This window comes from Seriola dumerili, unplaced genomic scaffold (assembly GCF_002260705.1).
Source record: "Seriola dumerili isolate Sdu_G_001 unplaced genomic scaffold, Sdu_1.0 BDQW01000191.1, whole genome shotgun sequence".
NCBI classification, from domain to species: domain Eukaryota; kingdom Metazoa; phylum Chordata; class Actinopteri; order Carangiformes; family Carangidae; genus Seriola; species Seriola dumerili.
The window spans coordinates 7,038,627-7,064,512 of NW_019174446.1; the positions used below are offsets into that span (position 1 = coordinate 7,038,627).

The window sequence follows — 25,886 nt, forward strand, 5'->3', positions numbered from 1 at the left end:
AAGTTATATAGTTTAATACACTGTTTTTAATCTTAAAGTGGATGAATAATGTAAATTACTCCATAACCATTTCAGCAAAATAAATTTTTAACCCACATTTAAATCACACGGGCTTTGGGAAATAGCTTACAGTAGAATGAGGAAGTCTGGTTGATATGAATTGATTATTACACTGAGGTCAACGATCACTATCAACATGATCAAGAGAGCAACTGAGAGGGCAGCAGTGTGTGTGTCTCTGGTGGAGGGGCACGTTTATTGTCACTGAGGCTGAACACAGGGAGGGTTTTGCAGATTCCAGCAAAATGATTAATTATTAGGCAGTTCCCATCATAAATCATGAGAAGGATCCATAATGTAGCAGGATACTTCCACTGAGCACCTGACATTACTAGGATATTATACATTTGATTAGAATAATGGTAATTTTCAGATGCATACAGTACTGTGCAAACATTTTAGGCACTTTAGATGTTCAGGTTCTTCACACAAAACCATCAGGGAGATGTCAGATAGGTCCCAAATTCATAGGGTTAGTTACATACAACTGGCCATACAACCAGCCATAAAGGAGTGCAGTGACTTCACCAAGTGTTCAGACCGCTTCACTTTTTGCACACTTTAATGTGTTGTACATTTAATTTTGAATTGATAAAATTTTACATTTTTTGCCCACCAATCTACACTCAATAACACATAATGATACAATGAAAATGTGTTTTTAGGAATTTTAGCCAATTTATTAGAAATCAAAAAGTTAAAATCTCTCATTTACAAAAGTATTCAAACCCTTTTCTGTAGCACTCCAAACTGCCCTCAGGTGCATCCTCTTTAATTATTCATGAGATGTGTCCAGAATTTCATTGGAGTCCACGTGTTGAAAATTGAATTGACTGGACATAGTTTAGAAAGGCAAGTCCATAAGTCCCACAGTTCACACTGCATGTCAGGACAAAAGCAAACCATGAAATCCAAGGACCTCTGTAGATGAAATTATGGGCTGATATCAGGGAAAGGCCAACCGGACTGTTCCTACAGTCGACCAAACTGAGTAACCGGTCAAGAGGGGAGGTGACCAAGAACCTAACCGCCACTCAAACAGAGCTTCAGAGTTCCTCTGCAGCGATGGAAAAACCTGCCAGAAAGGCAAACCATCTCAGCAGCAATCTGTCAATCAGACCTTTATAGTAGCACGACTAGGCAGAAGCCACTTTGAGTAAAACGCATATGACAGCCCGGCATTTAAAGGAGCATGAGAGCATGAGAGAAAAGATTCTCTGGTCTGATGAAACAAAAATTGAACTCCAGCTGAACTCAGAACACTATGTCTGGCGAACACTAAGCACCGCTCATCACCTGGTTAATATCATCCCTACGGTGAAGCATGGTGGTGGCAGCATCATGCTATGCTTCTCTGCGACAGGGACAGGGAGAGTAGTCAGAAGTGAGGAAAGGATGAATGCTGATAGAGTTTGAGAGGCTCTGCCAGTGAGAATGGGATAAACTGCCCAAATCCAGTTGTGCAAATCTTGTAGAGACTTTACCGGAGAAGACTCAAAGTGGTAATTGCTGCCAAAGGGGCTGAATTTACAGGCCTGAATGATTTTGTAAAACAGAGATTTCGGTCTCTGATTTTTAACACATTTGCATAAAATTTCTAAAAACATGTTTTCACTTCGTCTTTGAGTTATTGAGTGTAGATTGATTGGCAAAACATTTTATCCATTTAAAGTTGAATCTACAACACAGAATAGTGTGCAAAAAATATAGGGGTCTGAATACTTTCTGAAGCCACTGTATGTTCAGTGACAAGAAATAAAAACTGTTATTTTTGAAAGCACCCTCATTTTACTTTTTGTGCCTAAAACAGTGGCACCATACTTAATGTGCTGCTTTTATTTCTTCCATGAACTTAAAAGAAAGGTTTCTCAAAGAACCTTAGAGGAATGGTGTGACATTTTGCTTGTTCTCTTTCTTGCTGAGAGTTAGATGAGACGATATCAGTCTCATATTTTTTTTTCTCGTTGTCACTGTGAGGTTGCCATGCAACTAGCAGACACACCAGCAAGTTTTCTGTAGCTAGCCAAGCAGTCTGACACATAATTTACCAAAAACACAACTTGGGTTTTGTTGGTCAGTGAGCTTCAGAGCTACTGGACTTTATGATAAGCTAAGCTAACCACCTACTTGCTGCAGCTAGATATTTAGCACACAGATATGAAAGTGGCATCTATCTTCTAATCTGGCTGTCTGCAAGAAAGCAAATAAGTGCATTTGTCAAAATGTCAAACTATTCCTTTAATTTACTGATTCCAGTAGGCATACCACAGAGCATCTTTGAACCATTTCTCTTTAACTCAATCAGTTCACTGATCTCGGAGCAAAACGTGTTCCCTCCTCTCATGGCGACTTTTTCTCTGTTAGTGTTTCAAAATAAGACATAATGGCTAAATACTTGATTAGGTCATAACATGCTAACAATGTGTTTCAAAAAACTGTAGAACACAATGTGAAAACGGTAAAAAAAAACAAAACAAAGAAGTGCCTCCTGTTCATAGCTCGTTATCCACTCTTTCCTGGAGATGCAGATCACAGAATACCTGTGAGCAGAATTACAAAAGCCTGCCGGATCCATATGACCTTGATATACTGTACCAACGCAGTGTGAACACCAAAGCTCTTCTCAGCACATGACAACTTCGATCTAATTGCTCACAGGGTGTCCAACTTAATAGCCCCCCTGTCTTTAGCAATTAATTGTGGAACTTTTCTAAATTAGCTTCTAATGCCTTGTGACACACTCCTGAAGGAAGCAGATCCAGTCTAATGTCAAATAAGCGGCTGCACACAACAGATTGTTTCTTTTTCTTATTCTTTGAAGAAAAAAAAATGCTTTTGACCAGCCAATCACATCTGTCACATACAGCGTTCTTCAACACAGAAAATCACTTCTCCCAGAAGGCATATCCTTAAGACATCAAACTGAAGCTGGTAATGTGCTCCACTGTATGGAGGATGAGCCTTACGAAGGACATGAGTGCGGTTTAAAAAACACACAGCGCATTATTGTAATTTCATCAGCTCTCAAAACCTCAATCACAGCAGTCATAAAAACCTCCTACGCTCTCCAAAAATTCCCCTCAGGAAAATCTAGAGAAAAGAAAGCCCGAAACACAACAGAGGAGCCTGCCTTTGATCACTGCAGCTTGTGAGTGAGTAATTCAGCTTCATCACTGAAACAGCACATTTAATATTTTATTCAGAGGGCCAGAATTACTGAGCAGTATTTCTGCTCTCCCTCTGTTTTCTTGGACAAACCAAAAACATCTCTCATTGGCTTTATGCACAACATTAACAAAGTCATTTCACACAGCAAGAAGCATCTGGAAAATACAAATTTTTATTTTGCATAATGTCCTACAAGGAGCTTGGCTTTATTGTGATGTTTAGTGCTACATTTGTACAGTATGCACAGTTCTACAGTTTATATGTAGAAACCAAGAACATTATGGCAAGTGCAATCAATAAACCATTCAGATTTATTCAACACAGTCTGCTGTGCTCTGTCTGTGTTGTCTGTCTTCTGAAGACGTCAACAGATGTTTTGCTTTTTCTGAATATGAGACAGTATGTTTTTTAGATTCCTCCTGTCTGAAACACATGACACTCATTGAGAGAGAGGGGTGGTGCCTCTGTGCACTGATCACAATATGTATACTGCAACATTTTGAGAGACACATGGAGGAGAAAAAAAAGCTCCTGTTATGAGCCATGAGCCATATTTGACATTTCAGCTTGTCAATGAAATGTTTGGGCAATGATATACAACCACTCAGTTAAGGACTATATTATAAATCATAGAATGCTGACACTTTGGATTTATTATCATGCATGCTCTGCAGGAAGTGGAACTCATTTCAGCATTAAACTGAAAGGGTGGGGAAAGTGTGTCACATATGATGCTATCTAAGCATATGATTGAGCTTATTTGTCCTGCGAGGAATAATCACATGGTCTTCTGCTGATCTTAATGTGCCACAGTGGTGCCTGCAGCGCCTTCTCAAAGAAGACGGCTTAAGTTGTCCATTAAACAGCACACAGAGAAAACCCATGGCTGTGCATGCCAGGGATTTGTGTCAGCTAACTGACAGGTCTAAGTACAGGTTTATTTATTTACTTATTTAGTTTTTTTTTTCTTTCTGTTGCTCCATTCAGTGTTTTGGTGACTAACTGTGAACTTGACTATGCCCCGGGGAGAGGCACCAGAAGTGGTGTGTGAGTAGCTATTAAGGGGTGACATGTAATTTTGGTGTCAAGGATCACTGGATGTGTGTGTTTTTGGACGCCCTCCTACCCACATCATGTCAAAAGGGCAAAAACACAGCAGCACAGCTGCATTCTGGGATTCAAGAACACCTCAGCTTACACTCTTTTTGTGGATAATTTATCAGATTTTATCAGTAATTTATAAATCGAAATCACTCGTGGTAAAACAGACTCCGACTTCATTCTAGCTGTTTACTGTAGATTAGAGCAGTGTATTATGGTGCTTGTATGCAACATAATGCATAAAGTGGGGAGTGAGGAGTATGGAGGCGGCTACATTCTCTTCAGGTGTCAGAGACTATTTGATGAATGACCCCATCTGTCCGTGCAGTTTGCTGCCACTTCTGTTTGGCTCTTTTTGTTGAACCGTCTCTTCGGACCAGAGCAACATTGTAAGAACATGTGTTGTCTCCTCCCACTCTCATTTAAATGAGGGTGCCATGTATTATGGCAGTCCTTTAAATCATACACAAGGACACAGGATTCCTCTTGGCTTGTACTTTTGTATCCTTTGGCTGTAGACCATGTAACATTCACAAAATTGAAAGAAAGATTTGGTTGGCTGTGACTAAAGTTAGTCTTTTTTTTGTGTCCTTTCCCTGTTCCTAAACACATGGTGTCTGAGCACAAAATTCCATGACTGAGTGGTGGTGCTTCTAAATGCTTCTAGCTACAGGATGAAATTATTGTACGGATACAGAACCACTTTTTTCTGGTGGAATATTCTCAATTGTGTTATAGTAGAGTGTGGGGAAAAAAACTGCAAAACATGTACTGAGAAAAAGATCAAGTTGCATAATACAGTACGTTTGAAAATGATATGATATACCACAAGACAGGAAATATATGCATATAGAATATGGTAAGTAGGTGCAAAACTAACCTTGTATTTTCAGCAAGTGAGACCTTTACTGTACCGGCTGTGCACTTTCTCAACGTGTCCTTTACATATGCAGACAGGAATGTCTTGATTAGATTATTCGGTAGCTGGCCTCATGCCATGACTAATATTAGGTGCCATATAGGCTACTGGAGAGCCAGTGTGTCATTCTGGATGCAGCTTCTTGTAAGCACGGGGAAAAAAACATAATAGTTCCAAGAGCCAAAAATTTAAAATACAGTCCATGATTTTTTTACTCCGACACTGTAGGAGGGATGCTTTTGTTACCTCACAGTTGGCACGTACTGTTGGTACAAAAGTATCTAAAAACTGAAGTTGCTCCGTAGCTGCACTGACTTTCATCCTCTGCTGTGCTGCAGACCAGCATTCCTCTTGTCATTAGTGCATTTATCCTTCCTTTCTTCCTCGTCCTGTTGCTGAACTCCAGTCCAAGCAGGGAGAAGCACACCTGATATAACTGGTTGAAAAGTGTAGTCTGCTGTGTACATGTTAATTGGCTAAGGCAGCCTAAAGCAGTTTTGAGGGTGCATCGAAGACATGTAATGCTTAGTGTAAAAAATACTATTCCTCTGGGAGTAATAAATCATGATGTTAATTTTGAATCAGAAGGAGCATTGCAGTGCTTTTGGCCTGGTAATGCAGGGGCTTAGGTAATTGCTCCGTCAGCTCCTACATCTGTCCACCTCTTTATCAGTCCAGTCAAGATTCTCTACAACTACTGGTCAGGCAGCCATGGAGTTTACTGTGGGTATTCTTTGTCCCCATTCCCCATGATAATGACAGAATTTCCAGTCTACCAAATATTTTGATATTATTGTGTTTTACACTGTGATTGTAAAATAGTTAAGATTTCAATGAACATTGCTGACAATAATCAAGATCCTCACAGGATGAGTTGTAATGTGTTTTTTACAACAACGATTAGGCAAAAACTGCAGCACTGCACACTAACATGCCATATGATTTATTATTATTTATTTTTCTTTAAACCAAACAAAACAAATAATACTCACTCATGTGGTTTCATTAGTGTTGTATGCAGTAATTCCATGGTAAGCATCTCAGTGATTTGTAATGTGGCACGCTTCGAACGGTCATCGGACAATCAGAGTTAAAGCCCCTAAACACTTTGTTTCAAATCTTTAGTATCATGTAAGATTAAATATTCATGACTAAATGAGCAACAGTCAATTTTCAGAAAAAAAAAAACAAAAAACATTTGTTATTAGATATTAAGAGCAAGCAAAACTTGGGTGGGTTTGAGAACACCACATCCTCTCACGTGAAACAAGCTAAACTGATCTTAGAATAAGGAGATATTGAGACAATAGGTTTTCAAGGCCTTTGGATTGAACTGCTGCAACGTTTTGCATCATGACCCTGTGCAGAAGAAAACAATAGCTCAGACAGTTTACTGGTGATCACATGAGGAATGTTTAAGTGCTGTTTGAATTACAAAGCCCGATTGGCCCTGAGATCTTTCCTTGCATCCCTGCAGATACATTATAAGGCAAAATACAATACATAATTTATGTAATGATAAAACAATGTGCATATGTTTATGTTTAATTTATACCATATCCTCTACACAAATAATTCTTGCAGGAGTTCCAACAAATTGAGTATATTAAAAAATAATTGATATTGCAGATTTTTCATTCAGCAGTAGTGCTCAGCTAATGATGCTCTTTGAACTTCCATATTTGAGATCATTAACCAAGCAGGCTGTGTCATGTGGCCGAGAGAGGAACAGGCTGACATTTGACCACAGGATGGTGGCAGCAGTGGTTCCTCTCGTTAGAGCCATAACAGCAGTGAAATGCCACTGTCAGTTATTGTTCTGCGGTTGTCATGGCTTATGTGAAATCCATTTTCTCTGTTTGAATACATTCTGTCATGGAAGAAAAGACCCAAACTCAAATCTTCTCTGCCCAGTTTTGACAGGGAACATCTGACAGCAAATGGCTGCATGGCCTTTTCACAGATGAGACATCCATCTGTCCTTGGACTGCCTGTTGTCTTTCACAATGGCTTCATTTTCTTTGCACTAGTTTACTGTTTCTTTACTCCTATTGCCTTGATCATGTGACACTTTGGAGTTGAGACTGTCACAGTGAGATCTCAGGCACCCATACGCTCCATAGATAAGAACATTGTTTCTGTATTCTATATTACAAATAATTTAACTGTTAACAGTACAAGAATTGCCCTAGATTTCTGGGGGTTTCTTAGATGTAGAAATGCATAAATAGGTCCTGTTCTGTATGTTCTGTATATGCCTTGCAGGATGAGAGAGAAATTATGATAGATTTATTTATTTGTACATATATGACGCAATTGCTGCCACTTTCACAGTTATAAACCACTAATTTGATCCTGATTTGGTGATGCACATTCCGCATGAAATCTCAGCGTTATTAGCTATGTCTGCAGCAGAAATACATAAGGAGGGAGAGACTTTTCCATGACGACAATTGCTCTCGGCCCTCAGGGATTTCATAGAGCTCCAACCTATATTTGACCTGGCAGCATGTACCCAGCCTGTCAGACACTGCCATGGCTTTGAAGAAACTTTCCCTCAATCCTTTTGCAGCATCCTGACACTCCACTCCACTCTGAATCAGCCCCAACATCCCAAACTCAGCATCCTAACATCGTCAAGTGAGCAGTCAGAATGTGTTCAGACATCTGGAGTGGTCAGATCTGAAGCCTATGGACTCTAATTAACTGGCTGAGCTTTTGCAGTCATGTTTTTTTCATGTTAAAAAAGAGAAGCATACAGAACGGGGTAATGATATCAGCTGTAAGTTAAACTGAGCGAGCGCAGTCGAAATCTTTACCAAAACAGGATGTCTTATTTAGCTTCAGTTAATTAACTCAGCTATTTTGAAGTTGTATTCCCTCATTTTAACAACTCTTTCATTATTGGAAACAAGATCTCAAAGCATTTACAAATCTATGCAAGTAACACTGAGGTCAAATGATGGGAGCGTAATTGCAGACTCGATGTCTGTGATTCCTTAAAAACTGTCACACAGCGTTTGGTCTTTGTCAGCTATATTTGTTATGACTGAATTAACTTGAAACAACTTGAAAATTCAATTTGCTTACTCAGCTGTCTGGGTATTGTTGAAACTTGTGAAAATTAGAGGAGTGCTGTTTTATAAGTTTGCAGTGTGAATAATGCAAAACCGGCTTTCATTATTAGCGCTGATGTTGTTATAAAGTTGAGCTTTTGTTGGCAAAAGTGCCACAGTGGTGTAGCAGTTTTATGTTGAGAAAATAAGAAGTTGATTTAGTGGAGTCTTTTAAAGTTACTAGAAGACCCATAATATATGTAGCAAAGACTTTGAAGGAATTTAACAAAACGTATTAGGTGTATTTTTTGATTTGTGCTATATGGTTATATAAATAAAATTGATTTGACTTGATTTTGTTAGGCTTTGTTGTTCTTTTTCTGCTGTAGGCTATGTCTACCATTTTAGTGTGTAAGTTCACTGAAACGTGTGATGGTATTCAACCAGATCCAGATAACCTTGGCCCAGTACTCAGCTTTATTTATTGATATTTTGCTGTCCTTTCCCATTTTTGTCATGGCCTACTGGGCCAGATTATCTGGTCTTGTCCATTTAGTTTTCATTTGTGCCACACAATTCAGTCAAAGCATTTGTAGGCTTGTTCAGTCTAGTCTGTAGCTCCCTGGCATTTGGTAACTGGCTGCGCGTTTTGCTCCGTTTGGTTTTCAAAGATGGATTTGGTTGTTTGTTTGGTGCGTTGTATCTTAAGTAAATTATAAAAACATATGACATATGACATATCTTGGCCATGTGGTGGGGCGTGGATGTCTGGCTCCGGTCCTGTCCAGGTCAAGGCTACGGCAGTTGACAGGGATCCGCGGCCTACAACAAAAGGAACTCCAGAGTTTTTCGGGTTTAGTAGGTTATTAAAGAAGTTTCTGTAAAAACTTTTCCACTGTTGTGTTTCCCCTGACTGAGTTGCTGAAAGCCAAAGCAAAATCCTTTTGGTCATATGAATGTCAGCAAGCCTTTGATAATATGAAGTCTCTATTGTGTGCTTCCCCTGTTCTGGCAGCTCCATGTAGATGCCGGCCACGTCAGAGCAGGTGCTGTCTTACTGCGGGGGAATGACCAGGGGGTGGTGAGATCAGTCAGCTTCTTTTCGAAGAAGTTTAACCACTATCAGCTTAATAACTTGTTAATAGAGAAGGCACTCATTGGGGCTTTGCAGCATTTGGAGGTGTGTGTAAGGCTAGTGGTTGTGCCTCTTGTGGTTTATATGGATCACATCCCTCTGACCTTTTTATAGTCTCTTAAATGCCCAAATCAGAGACTAATGAGATGGTCTCTGTTTTTGAAGGCCTATGACCTTGACATTAGACGCATTAAAGGAACAGTGTCATAGCACATGCCCCTTTTGCTTTGAGCTCTTGCCTCGGTGATCTCTAAGCCTACTGTAATGCCATTTCTCACAGCCTTTTTGACTTGCTCTTGGTCTGCCTGTTTTCTTAATCTGCTTCTCAGGATGGGTGGAATTAAACAGTAGTCCAAGGCAAGAAGGAAGGTTATGTGTATATACTTTTTCTTCCTTCATTGGCTTTGAGTAATTGAAGTGATTATGTTTTGTGTTTGTGGGTCGGTGATAGAATGCCGGTGATTGCCTTTGGGACAATGACTTTATGGGGGGGGGGGCTGTCTCCTTGCGTGTGCGGTGTGTCAGTTACTACTCTTTGAGGTGGAGCTGATTGCAGTATCCAGCCAGATCCAGAGCACTTGGGCCCAGTGCTCCACAGGATATAAAAGCCTCAGCTCCCAGAGTGGCTTCCTCTCTCCCTCTTCCCTGCCAGCGCCTGCATCTTTTTTGCTTTGCTTTCGTTTTACTCCACATCACCATACACTACACTTTTCACACACATCCCCACAGACAGTACTGATGCCACTGACTAAACACATCTCATCTGTTGCGGTTTAATTTTCTGTTAAAATGAAAAGCTTCAGTTTAGTTTAGTGAATAGCATTTTGTGTTCTTTCCCGTTTTGCCATGGCCTACTGAGCCAGGTTATGACAGAGAAACAAAAAACAGAGTCAGATTCCTTGTATGTGTTCACCTACTTGGCCAATAAAGTTGATTCTGACAGACAGACAGTCTATCAGTTGTAGTTGTAGTTATGACAGTACACAATGCTTCAAATATGCATGTTGCTGAAAAGAAGCTACATATTCTAAAACATTAACTCACACACATCTTGGCAATCTCCCCTTCTGTTCCTGAGTTTCCTTGAAGTGGATGTTTGTGCCAGGTGTAATTAAATTCCCTTTAGGTGTTCCTGATATATCACATTCACAAAAATGGGACAGGCATGAGGTCAGTGACCTTGACCTTTGACTAACAAAAGTCTAATCAGTTCAGTCAGGAGTCCAAGTGGACGTCAAGGCATTCCTGAGATATTGCGTTCCAGAGTATGAGTCAGACAAACAGACAACACCTAAACATAATGCCTCTGGCCACAGCTGTGGCCGGCGAGAAGAGTTAGAATAGAGAGTTAGATAGACAGTATTGCCAAACGTCAACAGCATTTGGAGTCGGTAGGACTTATGTTAGCACTGATTATGTTAGCATTACTGGATAGATATACAATGATTAACCATAAGACCCACCATAAACTACTTAGATTTCTTATGAAGTTCGCATTTATAGCACTGGTTTTGATGTCACACAATCATTATCCAAAACTTTTATTCCGACAAGTGCACAGGCACTCGCCAGACTGACCTGGAGTGATAACTGTCGGGCTATGTAGGTCTACTGAGGAGTATACACTGAGGTAACTGCAAGAAGCAACAATACACTCCTTGGAGATAAACCAGAGTGGCACAAAAATCCACCCATGGTTAAGGTAGTTGGACCAGTATGCCCAGCAACTAGCACCCCGCAATGGAACTACCCCCACCAGTCTGACAGTTGAGTTCATCAGTCTTGAGATCCGGTGCATTGTCAAAGTCGGTTTCCCCATCAGTATGTGTTTCCCTTGCCTAAACCTGAACCAAACCTTATCCCAAACCCCAACCAGTCATCATTTGTGATGCGCAGTTATTTCTGCTACACCAACCGTAACCTAAGGTAAACCTCAACCGCAACCATAGAGGGACAAATAATTGTAACGGGTCTGAAGGGGGAATACATTTCAATACAACACCTGTATTGAAGATTGGCTTAGCTTCTGACAGCTCACTCATGCTACTCAAGAAACTGGTGCTATGCACGTAACCTAAAGTTATGTATTGATATGGTTGCTTTTAAAGGAAATGCACTATAAACTTTTCAAATAATTTGACTCTTCACACTTATTATTTTTTTTTTTTTTAACATATGCTGCATTAGGTGTAAATGCATTATTCAAAACTCTTCAAACTGACTTTTTTTTTTTTTGATAGATCCAAAATGATGTCAGAGTAGACTTTTTTTTTTATTTCCCTTTTAATACAGTTATTTTTAAGATAAATTGTGACAGAGCCACAGATGAAAATAGCTGTATTATCGTGGTCCATTTCAGTAACTGTAGTTTAGGTGTGTCTGTAGCACAGTTGATGATAATCAATCAATTAAGCTCCTCATTGAACATGTTTAGACAGAAGTTTGTTGGAGATTATTTATAATTCAGTAATGGAGTGCTCATTGCAGACAAAGCTAATGTAAACTCTGACTCTAATAAGGATAAATTCATCTAGAGTTTTGTGCTTTCTGCTGCAGTAGGGTAATATATTAAATCAACTATGGATAACAGTTATTTATTCACTTAATTATATCCATGGAGTTACTTTGCAGCTGTGCCTTTTGTATCACACTCATTTACTAACCAAGATAATGCAACACTGATTTGGCCATCATAGTAAGTCAAAATGTTGTGTCAGGATTTTTTATTTCACTGAAATATTATTCCTTACTTGACTATTATTGAATAGAACACAGTGCAAGCTGTCTCATTACTTACAGGAAAACATGTAGTCCTGCAGTGTAGTGCAAGCCATTGTAGAGCTCTCTCATCAGCCATACATCCTGCTGAATTTCTCCGGGACAGTGGTAAATTAGAAATGAAGCAGCATCTAGTGACACAGACCTCCAGACCTGCACTGGGGCTCTCTGAGGTCCCACAAACCACCATTTCAGTTCTCGGGAAAAAAATCCTACTGTGGCCTGAACGGCCGGGAAGCAGTAATTCACAGCTCCATATGGTGGAAAGAGAGACTCACATGATGACTACATTTCTCCTTCTCCAGTGACACCAGAACACTCCCATCTGTGATCCTCAGTCCCAGAAGCCCTAAAGTGCATCATAGCAGTCTGACAAAACAGAGCTGTCACAGTCTGTCTGCATCGAGACGGAGGACACACTATCTATCTATCTATCTATCTATCTATCTATCTATCTATCTATCTATCTATCTATCTATCTATCTATCTATCTATCTATCTATACTTTTTTCCCTCCACTCATCCTGTGTCTCATGGTGTGGACACAGCTCTCTGCTCTGCACACACTCTGCTCCATGCGGCTTGAGCCTCATGTGTTGCTCCTGTTTGGACAATGCAGAGGCAATCAGATCTGTGTTAAATGCGGCCTCACACTGGGCTCCGCACTGATTGTTATGTCAACACAGGCCGGATTTCAACTGCCTGCTCAAATGTGACTTTGTTTGTTGTGCCACCCATTCAAATCCGACTCAGATCTCATGAATAGGTGAAAGCAGGCTCATCAGATTTGAGCAGGCAGTGTTACTCTAGCCCATGTTGACACACTAATCAGAAGAGAACAGTGAGAATCTGGATTTATGACAGAAAAACAGCCTGTGCCTTCAAATGTGGTGCATATGCCACCATGTAACAAGTCTGTTAATCTTTACATATTGTTGTCTAAATAGGAAAAATAATACTTCCTTTTGTATTAGCAACACTTTGATATAAACGAAACCATAACATGTAATTAGTTTCTCTGGTAAGTGAAAGAAATTAACAATTTGATCCAACAGTTAAAATGAAGAGGTGGCCGGTTCGAGGGAGCTCTCTGGAGGATTTGGTGCTGCTGGTTGGTTGGGGAGGTGGCAGCATGAGAAGGAGGAGAGTCACAACCATATCAATGCAATTAGTGGAAGTAGCAAAGGAAACTAGTGCCCCCCAGTGTTTGCTTGATATATGAATAGTTTCCATAAACTGATGTGAAATGTTTGGATTAAAAACTCTCACTCAGTAGAAAGTCTTTTTTTTTTTGTAATGTACACTAATCCAGTGAATTCGGAATTAATGTTTTTTGATACCAATATACCATCAAACCTTTCATCCCAAATGCTGATATAATAATTTTGATTTGTATGTGTCTTCTGCAGAATCACCATCTCTCAAATGAAAAGCTGGACTTCCTGAGTGTTTGTACGTGAGGCAGGAGGTCCACCAGACTCTGCTTGTTCATCCATGACTTAAAAAGAGGCTGAAATGCCATCTAGAGGTTAAATATCGAATTGTTATCTATCCCAGACATAATCACTTTGAATATTACATTAAATACTTAATGTGTAGTCTAATCAAATTTAATCAATGCTAAGAAGTGGAAATTACATTTTCCTTGAGCTTCATCCTGGACTGGTTTCTCATTCATGGATGAATGTCTTCACTATATCCCTTTCTGTGGCAATTCTCCATGGAGAAGCCCTAAAACTGTATTGACCTACATTGGTTCATGTATTTTCAGCATATGGTATGTCCTCAGCCATTCTTCCTTGATGTGACTCAATATCCATAATCCCTTTGTGTAGGCTGGATTGATCTTGCATTCGTCTCTCTGTTACTGGACAGTCTCCACAGGCAGCTTGCTATCAATGTGTAACCAAGGTAAGCCAGGAAGGTCACATGACTCACAGGATTTCACAGGGAGCCATTGTACTGCATTTTCCTCTTTGTATAGTACAGGATGAAATGTTACAGACTCATCATCATTCTGGGAAATTCAAATTTAAAACATGCCTTTTTTTCAAAGTGTGTGACAGCACCACTATTAACTTATTCTAAAGGCCTGTGTGAATCGGTGTCACTGAAAGAAAATCGTAAAGACATGATTTGCTCTGACAAAGTGCCAGCCTGCCAGACATTTTAATAACTTCATCTGAATATCCCATTGAGCCTAATGAGGGATACATCCTTTCCCCTGGAGCTAAAGTCCTGTCTCTGTGGGAACCGACTGATAGCAGGTAGACTTTGCCCTGAAGGTGAACCAACGCTACAGGAAGAGCAGCAGAGCAGATTCCTGGCCGTCACAGCAGAGGTAAGACGTTAGAATGGATTAGAGCTGTAATTAATTGATTTATGTGAACAGACTTAAAGTCAAACAGCAATTGATGACTTTTTGAAGACTTGAAACACATGAGGCGTACTTTGGAAAGTGCTTTATTCATCATATGTCGCAAGTGATGTTCAACTGTTTTGGTCTATGTAAGTGAACAGAAACAAAGTCCACTTCCTCTCATTCAAATCCTAGAAAATTTGTTTAAGTATATTAACTTTGCTCTGTCCAGTCTGAGTTGAGGAAGCTGAAGTAGGAAACAAAAGTCAAAATGAGGAGGGAACTGCCTGCCTGCAGAGCTCAGAGACAGCATTGTGTCGAGGCACAGATCTGGGGAAGGCTACAGAAACATTCTGGCCTCATAAAAGTTTGGAACAACCAGGACTCTCTAGAGCTGGCCACCCAGCCAAACTGAGCAAAAACCCCATTGTCACTGGCCGAGCTCCAGAGATCCTGTATATAAACCCTACATCGATATATGGACATACATGCAATATAGATGTATATATGTAGTGCTGAAAACTGAAACTGTGTTATATATATATATATATATATAATGATTTCCTATCTGCACTTAGTGTGATCATTGCTTTACTGCCGTTTTATGTAGTACAGAGTTGGTCATTGTGTAGCTAATAATAACTGCATTTCTTTTATAATTAATGCAAACCAAGGGACCTTAAATTCTCATGTCTTTAGTATAAAGTCGGCCCAGAAGTCTGAGACCACTCTCCCAATGGGAATGGTGGTTTGTATATGCAAAATAAATCCCAGAGTTTACTGTCTATCTGTCCCTCTTGATGATAACTGAATTTCCTCTGAGATCAATTAACCACAACCTATTTGGCCATTAAATATACATACAGCTCTATTAAATGGAGGCTTAAGGCCATAATTATGGATGTTAGTCATGGATGGCTCTCAGTGTTTGCGTGATGCATCATTTTGTAATTACCCATTTATTTGTTCCACAGTGACATTGCCCCATTTGCCAATTTTACATCCCTGATGAAAGCACTGACACTGTTCAAAAGGATGTGTTTGTGTCTCAGCCATGACCTTAACTTACCTATTGGTCTGACATCTCTGTCAGTTTGGTGCCTCAGTCAATGAAATGATCTTCTGCCTTTTAGTAGAATGGAAAAAACTAATGGCAGCAGCAATGGTGGATATGAGCCTCACCCTCCTCCATACAACCCTCATGACCATGGAGAGAGTTCTTACACAGGGGTGAGCTATCAGGTTAGTAGTAATATTAAAACTTATTTAATTTGTATCACAAAAGAGAGGGGAACGAGGAAGTAAGTTGAAGTTTGTTTCTGTCCTGTTTATTTTAGATTTAATGTCCAGCTATTAGTACAGCATCCGACAAAATCATACATTACCTGGCTTTGATCATAGGATCATTATAAAACCTTAATTATAAAAATGTCCATAAGCACTGTTTGCACATTTGATTACACATAAATGATGGATTTTCTTTCATTAATTCATTTCAAAAAGAAAACTCAGACCACTGTTCAAATTATTATTATTATTTATTTTTTTTGTTCAAAGGTAGAATTCTCTAGAGGTGTAGTTTGAGCTGTCCGTCATGTCATTTCTTTGGGTGACCCAGGTGGGGAAAGGCAATGTTGCAGTGGTCTCGCCCCCTGGCACCTATAGCAACATGGTGAATCCCGAGGGAGCGGCAGCGGCCAGAGAAAACCAGCAGTATGGTGAGGCTCCACCTGTCTGCTCTTATGGCTCAGAGGATAGCGGCTTCAGTGACGCTGCCATAAGAAGAGGTGAGGGCTAAAAAAAGGGAGGAACAGAAAGTGAGAGAAATTAATGTTTTTGTTTCCATGGTCAGAGCTGAAAAGGGATAAACAATATTTACTCCTTAATTTGCTTTGCAGTGTTTTCTTGAAATTGATTTGGAATTGCAAATTGTTCCCTGATCTGTGGTGTAGCCTGCCTCAGCTCTCCACCTCCCACACAACACAATCATTTTAAATGAGAGGATGAAATGCAGGTTGGGTGAAAACAACCATTTTTAAATGTGGTGCAGCATAAACAACCCCACCTGCCCGTCTGCTTCGCCCTGGCAGATGTTTTTGTCATTATTATCTGTCTTTCCCCTGTCTGTTTACCCAGTCTGTCTGTCGTGTCTCACTGCGTGTCTGTCTGTATTTCTGAACAGGTTTCATAAGGAAAGTCTACTTGACCTTGATGATTCAGCTGCTGGTGACTGTCGGGATCATCTGTGCTTTTCTTTTCTGGTGAGGCTCCATCACACAAGGGAATTCCTTCCTAAAAGAGAGGAATCCATGATAGGCACCTATCCATCTTTCCACATTTAGTGTAGTCTGTCAATATTTAGGAGCACCCAACATCAGAGTAGCACAAGTACAATCGTTGTCCCCACAAACACTTTGAGCATGCAGCACAGCACTGCTCAGATCATCATGAATATGAGACTTGAGACAAGTTGGTAGAGAATAAAAGAGCATTCCTACCACATAATATTTTTGCTGGCAGTAGTGTGAAAGCTTTATATGTTTTGTATAATGGATGTGGTAGAACGCTGCTACAGTAATTTCTTTTCATAAATTGTATTCAGCCCCCGTGTGCACAATGCTCTGTCCTCTGTTAATATTTAATAAAATCGTTCTACTGCTCCTATCAAATAAATGATGCCTCTATTAAAAAATCCTCTTTTTTTATCAAATAACAGGGACACTCTCAGGGAATGGGCATGGGACAACAACTGGTTCTCCTACTGCATGATGTAAGCTTTCCTAAACATTCAGTTTGATTGTCTAGATGCTGCACACTTTGTTGTTTTAACCAGTTTGACCATCTGCAAATCTCCAGTTCGGTGAGCTACTTGAATGAAATTGTTGCTCATGGAAATCCATAGAAGGAAGTCACAAACTGTCACCCCAGTCTGAATCCAGAAACTGCTAGCTACGCCATGCATAAATAATGCACTCAGTGAATTCTCCCATCGAACACAGTGCTTTTTTTCTTTTTATAGCCTGTTTATTTGCTATTTACGATACACTCTATATTCTCTGTGAAATAGGGCAGCGGTGATGGTGCTCATCGTGGCCTTGTCCTGCTGTGACAACCTCCGTCGTCAAGTTCCCCTCAATTTCATCGCCCTGGGCCTGTTTGTGAGTAGAAGCAGTGCCAGCCAGGCATCAAATTAAACCTCCACCACACCTGCTCTATTTCAGTTTTTTTTCTTCTTTGTCTTGTATTTACTATCCATTTCTCTCTCTCTCTCTCTCTCTCTCTCTTTCTTTCCCTCCCTGTCTCAGACTATCGCAGAGGGCCTGATGCTTGGATCTGTGGCAGCGTGAGTATTTAATTCCAAGGATGAATCCCCACCTGATGCCGACTCATTTCCACAATAACAGCCCTATTTGATCCATATCTGGTAGTGTATTCAATGCCAGTAATGAAGCCATCAAACCTGATAAGATGTTATCATTGCTGGTTTAACAAATTAAAAAGCATATGGAAATATATTTTGCAGGTTTTTGGCTGAAGATAAATCAGAAGCATCACAAACGGTTCCAAACCAATTTTTCTGTACCAGTGTCCGTGTAAACACAAGTTACCTTTTCTATCTGGGAGACATTTCTTTTTTAGCTTCATGTCACTCTGTCAGAAAAGGCATCAGCTGAGGCCTGACTATCAATAATACATTCAAATTATCATATTTATAGGATATTGCCATAAATGAAATGAACATGGGCAATACATTATGCAATGCATATCCAGTGGGGGTCTCTGCCATCACTCTCTGAGATGTATAATACTGAATATTAAATGGAGAAAATGCCACATTTCTTACAAGAAAGAAATGTTTCCCTTTTAGGATAAAACAGAACCCCACTGTTCATGTATCCACTCTGCCTGCCGACTAGTTAGACATGATAGTATGGGGTGCCTTTCCCACCCCATATCTGTTTGATATTTCTGTCTGCAGGAACTTTGATGCCGAGGCAGTTCTGTGGGCTGTGGGGGCAACAGCGGTGGTGTCCTTTGCCTTGAGTCTGTTTGCTATGCAGTCGAAGGTAAGATCTGTCACACACTCTGAGCTCAGTTTGCAGTGTAGTCGTAAGTGAAATTTCATAAACTGCGGCGACTTTGCTATGCGGTCGCTGGTAAATTTCCATATACTGAGCTGAAAAAAGTGTTAAGCTGAGCTGTTGGCAATATTTTCTACATGCAGTCACCAGCAAAGGCTTAGAACTCTGATGGGTTTGCTGTCCAGGCAGAAGTATGATTACTGCTGAGATCAGTGTATTTGCCAATCAAGTTAATTCCTTGTGTCCAGTGGTGGGACAGAGTTAAACCTCTGCCTGGGCTGGCTGAGCCTCCCACCATAAATCTTGTGTTCAGAAAAGGCCTGGAGCCTTTTGTTATTTACTAAATCCACCCTCTTTCTTTTTTGTCTGTCTCCTTTCACCAAGAACTGTCTAATAAAGCAAACACACTCTGGAATGAATCTTTAAAAAGGCGCTTTCAGGTACACACTGGGAGACATGATGCTCCTCCAGCGAGATATATTTTAATATTGAAAAGGTCATTTCTGGTGTGTTATGTGCATGCACTTTAGTATAAGAAAATATAAGTGACTTGCATTCATGATTTCTCACCCACTATCTCATCTAACACTTACAATAATACAGTCGTTGAATGTGAAGAACTCTGATATGAGAGTTTTCTCCTTTTATTGTATATTGTGTCAGTGTGTACTTTAGGTACTCTAACAGTATTAATCTTGCACAAAGATGTCACTTGTTTTATATTAAGTAGCTTCTGTAAGTAACATTTAAAAGTTTCATTTCAAGTTGTGAATGTTTTATTAGTAAGAGTGAATGTGCACATGTGAGGAGACCCTTTGAGAATCACCACACTGGCAGCTTGGCTCACTGCTTCAGTAAATGGCTCATATTCAGAACAAAAGTTATTTTACAACCAGTGGGATGAAAAATTAGACAAGTGAAATAGACGTGGCCAAATTCAAATTGTGTTTTAAGTCCCTCATAATTGCTTTTAAATGCATTTTGGCACTTCACACATTTTGCCACAGATTACATCTGCACACATTTATTCTTTCTGATTAGATTTGATAAAATGAGCAAGCAGGTGTCTAATGATTATAGTGAGAATATATCCAGTTTTAAATGCTCTTTGCTCATTATTCATCTGTAGCTTGAAGGCATATGCATATGGAAGGTAATACTTTGATATAAATACACCCTCATCCCATAAAAGACATACTGTAGTTTTACCGGAGTGAGCAGTCACTATCACAAACACTTTTAGTTTATTTATTTTAACTTCACGTTCACATTCATCTTGCAGCTTCCAGCACCTCTTGCCCTGGAGTTCACGCTGTGCACAGAGCTTTTCTTGTTTGTTGTTGTTTCTGTCGCTGTCATATAAATGTCATGCAGGCTGCCTTGCATGTTTTGCCGTAGCTCCTCAGGTGATCAGTGGAAGCAGTTCTCCTGTAGTGATTGCCATTTTTTTGCTGTCGATCTGAGCGGGATGAGGGCCAAAAGGCCACCTCCACTGCCCTCCTCTATGCCTGCATGACATCTTGTTGATTAGTTATCCAGGATCATTGTATCCAGAATCGTTTTCTTGTGTTGAACTGCAATATGTCATCATCACTGAGTAATCTGCGGTGCATCACAGCACAGCTGCAATGCAGACAATCCTGACTGCCCTGGCTCTTATGGCAATGATGAGTTTAAACGAGAGATGTTGTGTCTACAGTTTTCTGTTTGAGAGGCTCGTCACATTCAGTGTTGCTCTCTTCTCCCCCCTTTCTGGCACCAGTGGGACTTCACTGCAGCAAATGGGAGCCTGTGGGTGTTTGCCTGGACCCTCGTTTCATTTGCATTACTTTGTGCAATCCTCCGATCTCAGGTAAATCAAGGAGTCATTGTGTTAACACCTGTGTTTGCAGTGAGAACAGGTTTGAAATGCATTGCAGTAGCGTGCAGTTAAGAGGCAGACATACAGCCTCATAGCTTCTATTCCCTGGATGTACTTGCACTGACCTGTGTGCTGAGCAGACTATAAAGAAGAGAGTGCGCTCTCAAACCTCTCAGGAGTTACACTGATCTCAGACCGATGCATTTAGATGTACACAGCTGTTAACTGTGCCAGCTGTTGGTATTTAAGCCCAAAGCAGGGAATCTACAGAAGTAAACTATTTTTAAACGCAACAAATGAACCGGAAAAGAAAATAAACACCGCTGTCTTAAAGGATATTGTTTCCACCCTCTATCAGCCTTAACCATCATAATAACTGTACAGAACAACTGGAAAGGAAAAAGGGATAAAAGTATGCTAAATTTTCAGCTACGAGTTAATGGATGAGACTGTGTATCTAGCAAGCACCAGTAAGACCGAAACTAACATACATTTTATAAGAGTCTATTGAGAGTCTTTTTTTTAACTGCATATTACTTTCATTTGTGGCAGAAATAATCACAAAGCAGTATAAAGTCCTGTTTGTTGCTGAATGCCTCTGATGATTTTGTGTCTGATTCTTTCAACAGTATCTTAACATCATGTACGCCTGCCTGGGAACCTTGCTGTTTTCCTTAGTAAGTACAAACTTTCATATGGTCTTCTTCAACACTGGTTGAAATAAAAAGACTGAAAGTGACAGTGACAGTTTTTTTTTTTTTCTTTTAAAAAAACCATCACCAAAGAAGGCTTAATGTTAAGTGAGTGTAAGTGATGTAAGATTTGATCCCAGGGCCAATCAGCCTGCCACCAGTGTTTGTCACAGTAGTTAGTGTAAAGAGCAAGACGCTGATTTCCTTGTGCCCTTTAATTTCAATTATGCACCACATAACAGCAGTGGGCTTCATTTTCACAGCCACCTCTCTGTGTGCCTTTGGCATTAACAGCAAATGTTGTGACCCTTCCCGTCAGCTGGTGGAACAAACTGCGACTGCACACAGGGCTGAACAGGCTGTCAGCAGCAAGTCACAACTTATTTTCAGCTGCACAACTCTGACTACACGATTATTTATATGGCCTGTTTATCAGCACAGTCCGCTCTCTCAAAGATAAGAAATACTGCCCGTGTTTTCTTTCGGACCGATTCCTGTAACCGCTGCTCTGTCTATTTTTTTTTTTTTTTGTGTGTGACACAAACACGCTGCACTTCAGATGTCATAGTTGGACGTGTTGAAGTGTCTCATCTCTCTGTGTCTCTCTGCAGTACTTGGTGTTTGATACACAGCTTATCCTGGGTGGGAAACACAGGAAGTATGAAGTGTCTCCTGAGGAGTATGTGTTTGCTGCTCTGAACCTCTATTTGGACATTGTCTCTCTGTTCCTGCTCCTGCTCCAGCTCATCGGCCTCTGCCGCTGACACCACACCTCCATGACAGACATCACAAAAGCCGCACTGAAAGACTCCTACTCCATTTAAATATCCAACTGTACAACAAAAGTTCGACATGTATCTAGACTCGTACTGAATTAAGATTGACAACCCAATTGAGGCTCACAACACGTGCACTCATATTTAAGTATGAAAGGATAGCTATGATGTATTCAAGTTAAAGTTCTTTGCTTAATATTCATTTCTATTAAATTTAACTTAACTATTGTTTTTAGAGTTCTGTAACAAGAAAGTGAAATTTACAGCAGATTTACAGTAACTAAACAGTCACTTAACAAGTAATTTACAGTATTCAACCACTCTGATCTGTGCTGCAGTTTACAAAATATAGAAAAAGTCTTGCTAAACTTATGATCACTGTTGAGAGAATCAATTTAAATGAAGCTTAAACTCCATTAAAGAACAGAATCTGTTAGCTTTAGCACTCCCATAAAACCAGCTGGTTGCTCTGTGACATGTTTGTTCAGAATGTAGGTGTCTAAATGACCAATAAAATTCAACAGCACCTGTCTCGGCTGTATGAATAAAAAAAACCACAAATTAAAACTCAACACATAGTTTATTGGCATCACACATCAAACATTTTTTATATAAAGAGGGAATGTATCAAGTATAGACTATGAAAGTGCAAATAGCATTTCAAGGATTAGTTGCTTTACAATAGAAAATCTCCATGTGTTACAAAATGTTATATGCCATTTTAAAATAAATCACCTGGACATTAGAGGTGAAATACAAAGGAAGTACAAATTCCATTTAGACTTGTACCCACTTCATGCACAGCATACTGTTACACAAAAAGGGCAACTCATGTTATCTGCTGTTTAACCCACTTACATTAACCAAGTTAGCCCCACTAATCACATGGCACTCAGTTTCACAACTTCAAGACACTTGTCAAAGCAATCACTACTTTTAGATTTAATGTGGCTCTATACATCTGTTGGATAAGAAAGGTCATTTACTTCAGTCAGACATTAGTCTGTGCAAAAACACCATTAGGTCTTAAATGTAAAACACTGACGTGCTCATTACGTATTGGTTATTCACAATCCATTTTTCTTTATGGATCAATTTCACTTGAAATAAATACCTACTTTATATTGCAACTTTACTCCATTTTAGTGTCTTCAGGTAAAATATAGATACACATACAGTAGGTCAACTCATTCCAAAGTCAATACAGTAATTTTTATTTTTTAAACCACAGAAAAACCAACTGTTTCCAAATGTGGGGCAAGAAGCCCTACTGCACAAAAAGCAGGAGAAATTAAACCTTTTTTCAAAATATTTGGGAACAAGATTTGAAAGTATGACATTACCCATTATACCAAATCATATAAAGTTAGTGTTATCCATAAACATAATACTATTAGAACCAACAAAAAGCCTCATGCTACAAATATTTTGATGAAAAAAAATCAAGAGCTCATGTCTGCACACTACAAAGTTTATGTTAGAGAAATAACTTTAAGGTAACAGGTGTTTGTTTTGTTTACACTGTACTGTGTAATTAGCACTCAGAAAAAATATGTGAAAAAAGGATTAAATAACGGTGATTGACATAAAGGCACTGTATCTCTAACTGTGTAGAGAACCGTTTCAAAAACATGGACTCTCCATGTGTTTGAGATGCAATACACATTCACATTTTCTCCATGCATTACCCTGCAGTCCGGGACATATGCAGAGCTCTAAGAAGGCTTTGCTCATGTTACACTTAAATAAAGACCCAGAGATTCATTACAGTGACTTGGGCTTGATTGATTAATTCACCAAAATCTGAATGTGATTGCTTGATTATCTCTCTTCACCGGCCTTTGCTGCTATGTATAAACAAGACTACTCACTGTCAACTTAGTCCGTCACGCTCCTCATTCAGCTGCAGTACTCAAACATTAATTTAAGACAAGCTGCAGTGGAATTCAGAATACGCTGTTACAAAGGTATGAAGTGAATGATGCTGCGCAGCCCTCTGGGCCTGTCAGCGGCTGTTGTTGTTGAAGCTCAAAAGACATTTCCTATTGAAAGTGTTATAAGATAGAGGCTTTGAGATGAATTACCATTTTGAAATGTTTTTGGGCCTCCTCCTGTTCATTTGAATAATTAATCAAAAATGAATGTGAATGTTTCACATAATTAAGTACACAACCATTATGGTCTTAAACTACAGTTTTACAGAGCACACTACAGCTTTTAAACAGTGAGATTTGAAAATTTCACTCAGCTGTAATCTCAAAGAAAAATATGGCTTGAGACTTTCACATTAAAGTTTAGCTGACTGGTTTTGAGATTGTAATGAGCAGGCACAATTTGCTTTGAGGAATCCACTTGGTGACTGCAAACTGTGCTTTTGCTAGTCAGTGTTTGGCACCTATAAAGTAGGCAGATATGGACAGTGAGAACAATTTCTCAGCCAGTACCCTACAGATTCAATATTGGTTATTAATCTGCTCCCTATGTACGACACATACAGTAGGCTTTTACTCCAGTGGAAAAATAATACCAGCACAAGGCTAAAGTCTCTAAATCTCTTTTCTCTTCTAAAATAATGATTTCAGAAAAAGCAACTTACTCCGCACAGAATAATTTTAGGAAACATATCACTGAAATTCGTGATCAAATTTAATCTCTCCTTCAGTTAGTGGTTTCGTTTCAGGAGGGCTTGTTGATGGGGGTCTGATAATACACTCAACACAGGAAACTGATCTGACTGCAATGGTAGACTAGCCTAAGTGTCTAAAAACATCTTCCCCCACTTTCCAACCAAGTATGAACTGACACATTCTTCATTCTGTATACATTCCACCTGAATAGCTACTATTCCTCAACTCTGATTAATTTGCAATCTCTAGTGGTTTTTGGCCTTTCAGAAAAAAACTCCTTCCAATCTCAGCCAATCAGATCATACCAGGTGCACTTGCTCCTCCCACTCAGAGGAGCTGGTGCTGGGCAGCTGGTCGGATACAGAGTCACAGCATGGAGTGTCGACATGGCAGACCTTCGAGCCTCCACGCTCAGCACGGTCTCCACTCGGGTCAAGGGTGGCCATGTAAGGTAGTGGCATGGTGACTAGGTCTAACTGGGTCGGCCTCTCAGCGACGGCACAATCCTTTTCCTCCATGTCACTCAGTCTCTGAGAGCAGAAACCCACATCCGCCATCATTTCCTTTTCATCATCTTGCAGACAGCCGCCTCCACCTGCATGGAGTGCACCTGGGTTTGAATCGGTGTCTGAGGAGGTTGATGGAAGCAGGGTGATACCTTGAGGATTCATGTCGTGGAACCAGGCCATGATGTTGCCTAGGAGGTTAGCATTTGCGGCTAATGCAGAGGATGAGGATGGGTCGTGGCTGCTGCATGTGGTCGAGTCTACTGTGTCACTAGAAGAGGAGAAGAGGCCTGTTGATGAGTTGCTGCCAACTGGAGCCACTGGTATTGGCATGGAGGCCCCGTAGGCCCGGTGGCGACTGTCACAGTGCTGTACAGAGGCGGAAACCGCAGTAGCAGCAGAGTACTGGCTGCTGATGTTGATGTTGCCAAGTCTTGCCAAGTTATCTCCGAGCTCCAGCAGTTCTGAGCTGCTTAGGGAAGCTCTGGGGAGAACCTCTACACCAGGAGCACTCTGTTCAAGCCTAGAAGGCAGGGAGGTGCCAATAGCGCCAAGTGACGCTTCTTTGGCAAGGACCTCATGGCCGGACCCAATCCCTGCCATCCCAGAGTCCTGAAGTGACAGCTGAATGGCCAGGAGAATGTTAGGGTCATCGTCATCCAAGGAACCAAGACCCTGCAAGAAAATAAAGGATAAAGTGTCAGTGATGCAAAGTACTTAATACCCAGGCCACACTGATCTCATCTAGTTACAGAGCAGCAGCAGT

The 25,886-nt window shown here is 40.2% G+C and overlaps 2 protein-coding genes across 5 annotated transcripts in view; one reads left to right on the forward strand and one right to left on the reverse strand.

Annotated features, from left to right (window-relative positions):
• The first annotated feature begins 14,495 nt into the window (after window positions 1-14,495).
• On the forward strand, window positions 14,496-23,754 carry LOC111227660 (protein lifeguard 1-like). 3 transcript variants are annotated; one of them, XM_022753257.1, is made up of 11 exons: window positions 14,496-14,558; window positions 15,710-15,818; window positions 16,195-16,363; window positions 16,759-16,837; window positions 17,293-17,346; window positions 17,644-17,734; window positions 17,882-17,919; window positions 18,556-18,643; window positions 20,421-20,510; window positions 21,149-21,196; window positions 21,823-23,754. In XM_022753257.1, the coding sequence occupies exons 2-11, from the start codon at window positions 15,714-15,716 to the stop codon at window positions 21,973-21,975; spliced, it is 915 nt and encodes a 304-aa protein (XP_022608978.1). In that variant the 5' UTR covers window positions 14,496-14,558; window positions 15,710-15,713; the 3' UTR covers window positions 21,976-23,754. The 3 variants fall into 3 exon arrangements, with proteins under 3 accessions (XP_022608978.1, XP_022608980.1, XP_022608979.1); XM_022753259.1 differs by having other exon boundaries at window positions 15,710-15,806; XM_022753258.1 differs by having other exon boundaries at window positions 14,514-14,558; window positions 15,713-15,818.
• The window catches only part of ankib1 (ankyrin repeat and IBR domain containing 1), a 34,272-nt gene continuing 30,934 nt past the window's right edge, over window positions 22,549-25,886 (reverse strand). For both annotated transcript variants that reach the window (XM_022753255.1, XM_022753256.1), the window contains exon 20: window positions 22,549-25,795. In XM_022753255.1, coding sequence (XP_022608976.1) covers window positions 24,914-25,795 — 882 coding nt within the window. In that variant the 3' untranslated portion in view covers window positions 22,549-24,913. The remainder of the gene's footprint in view (window positions 25,796-25,886) is intronic.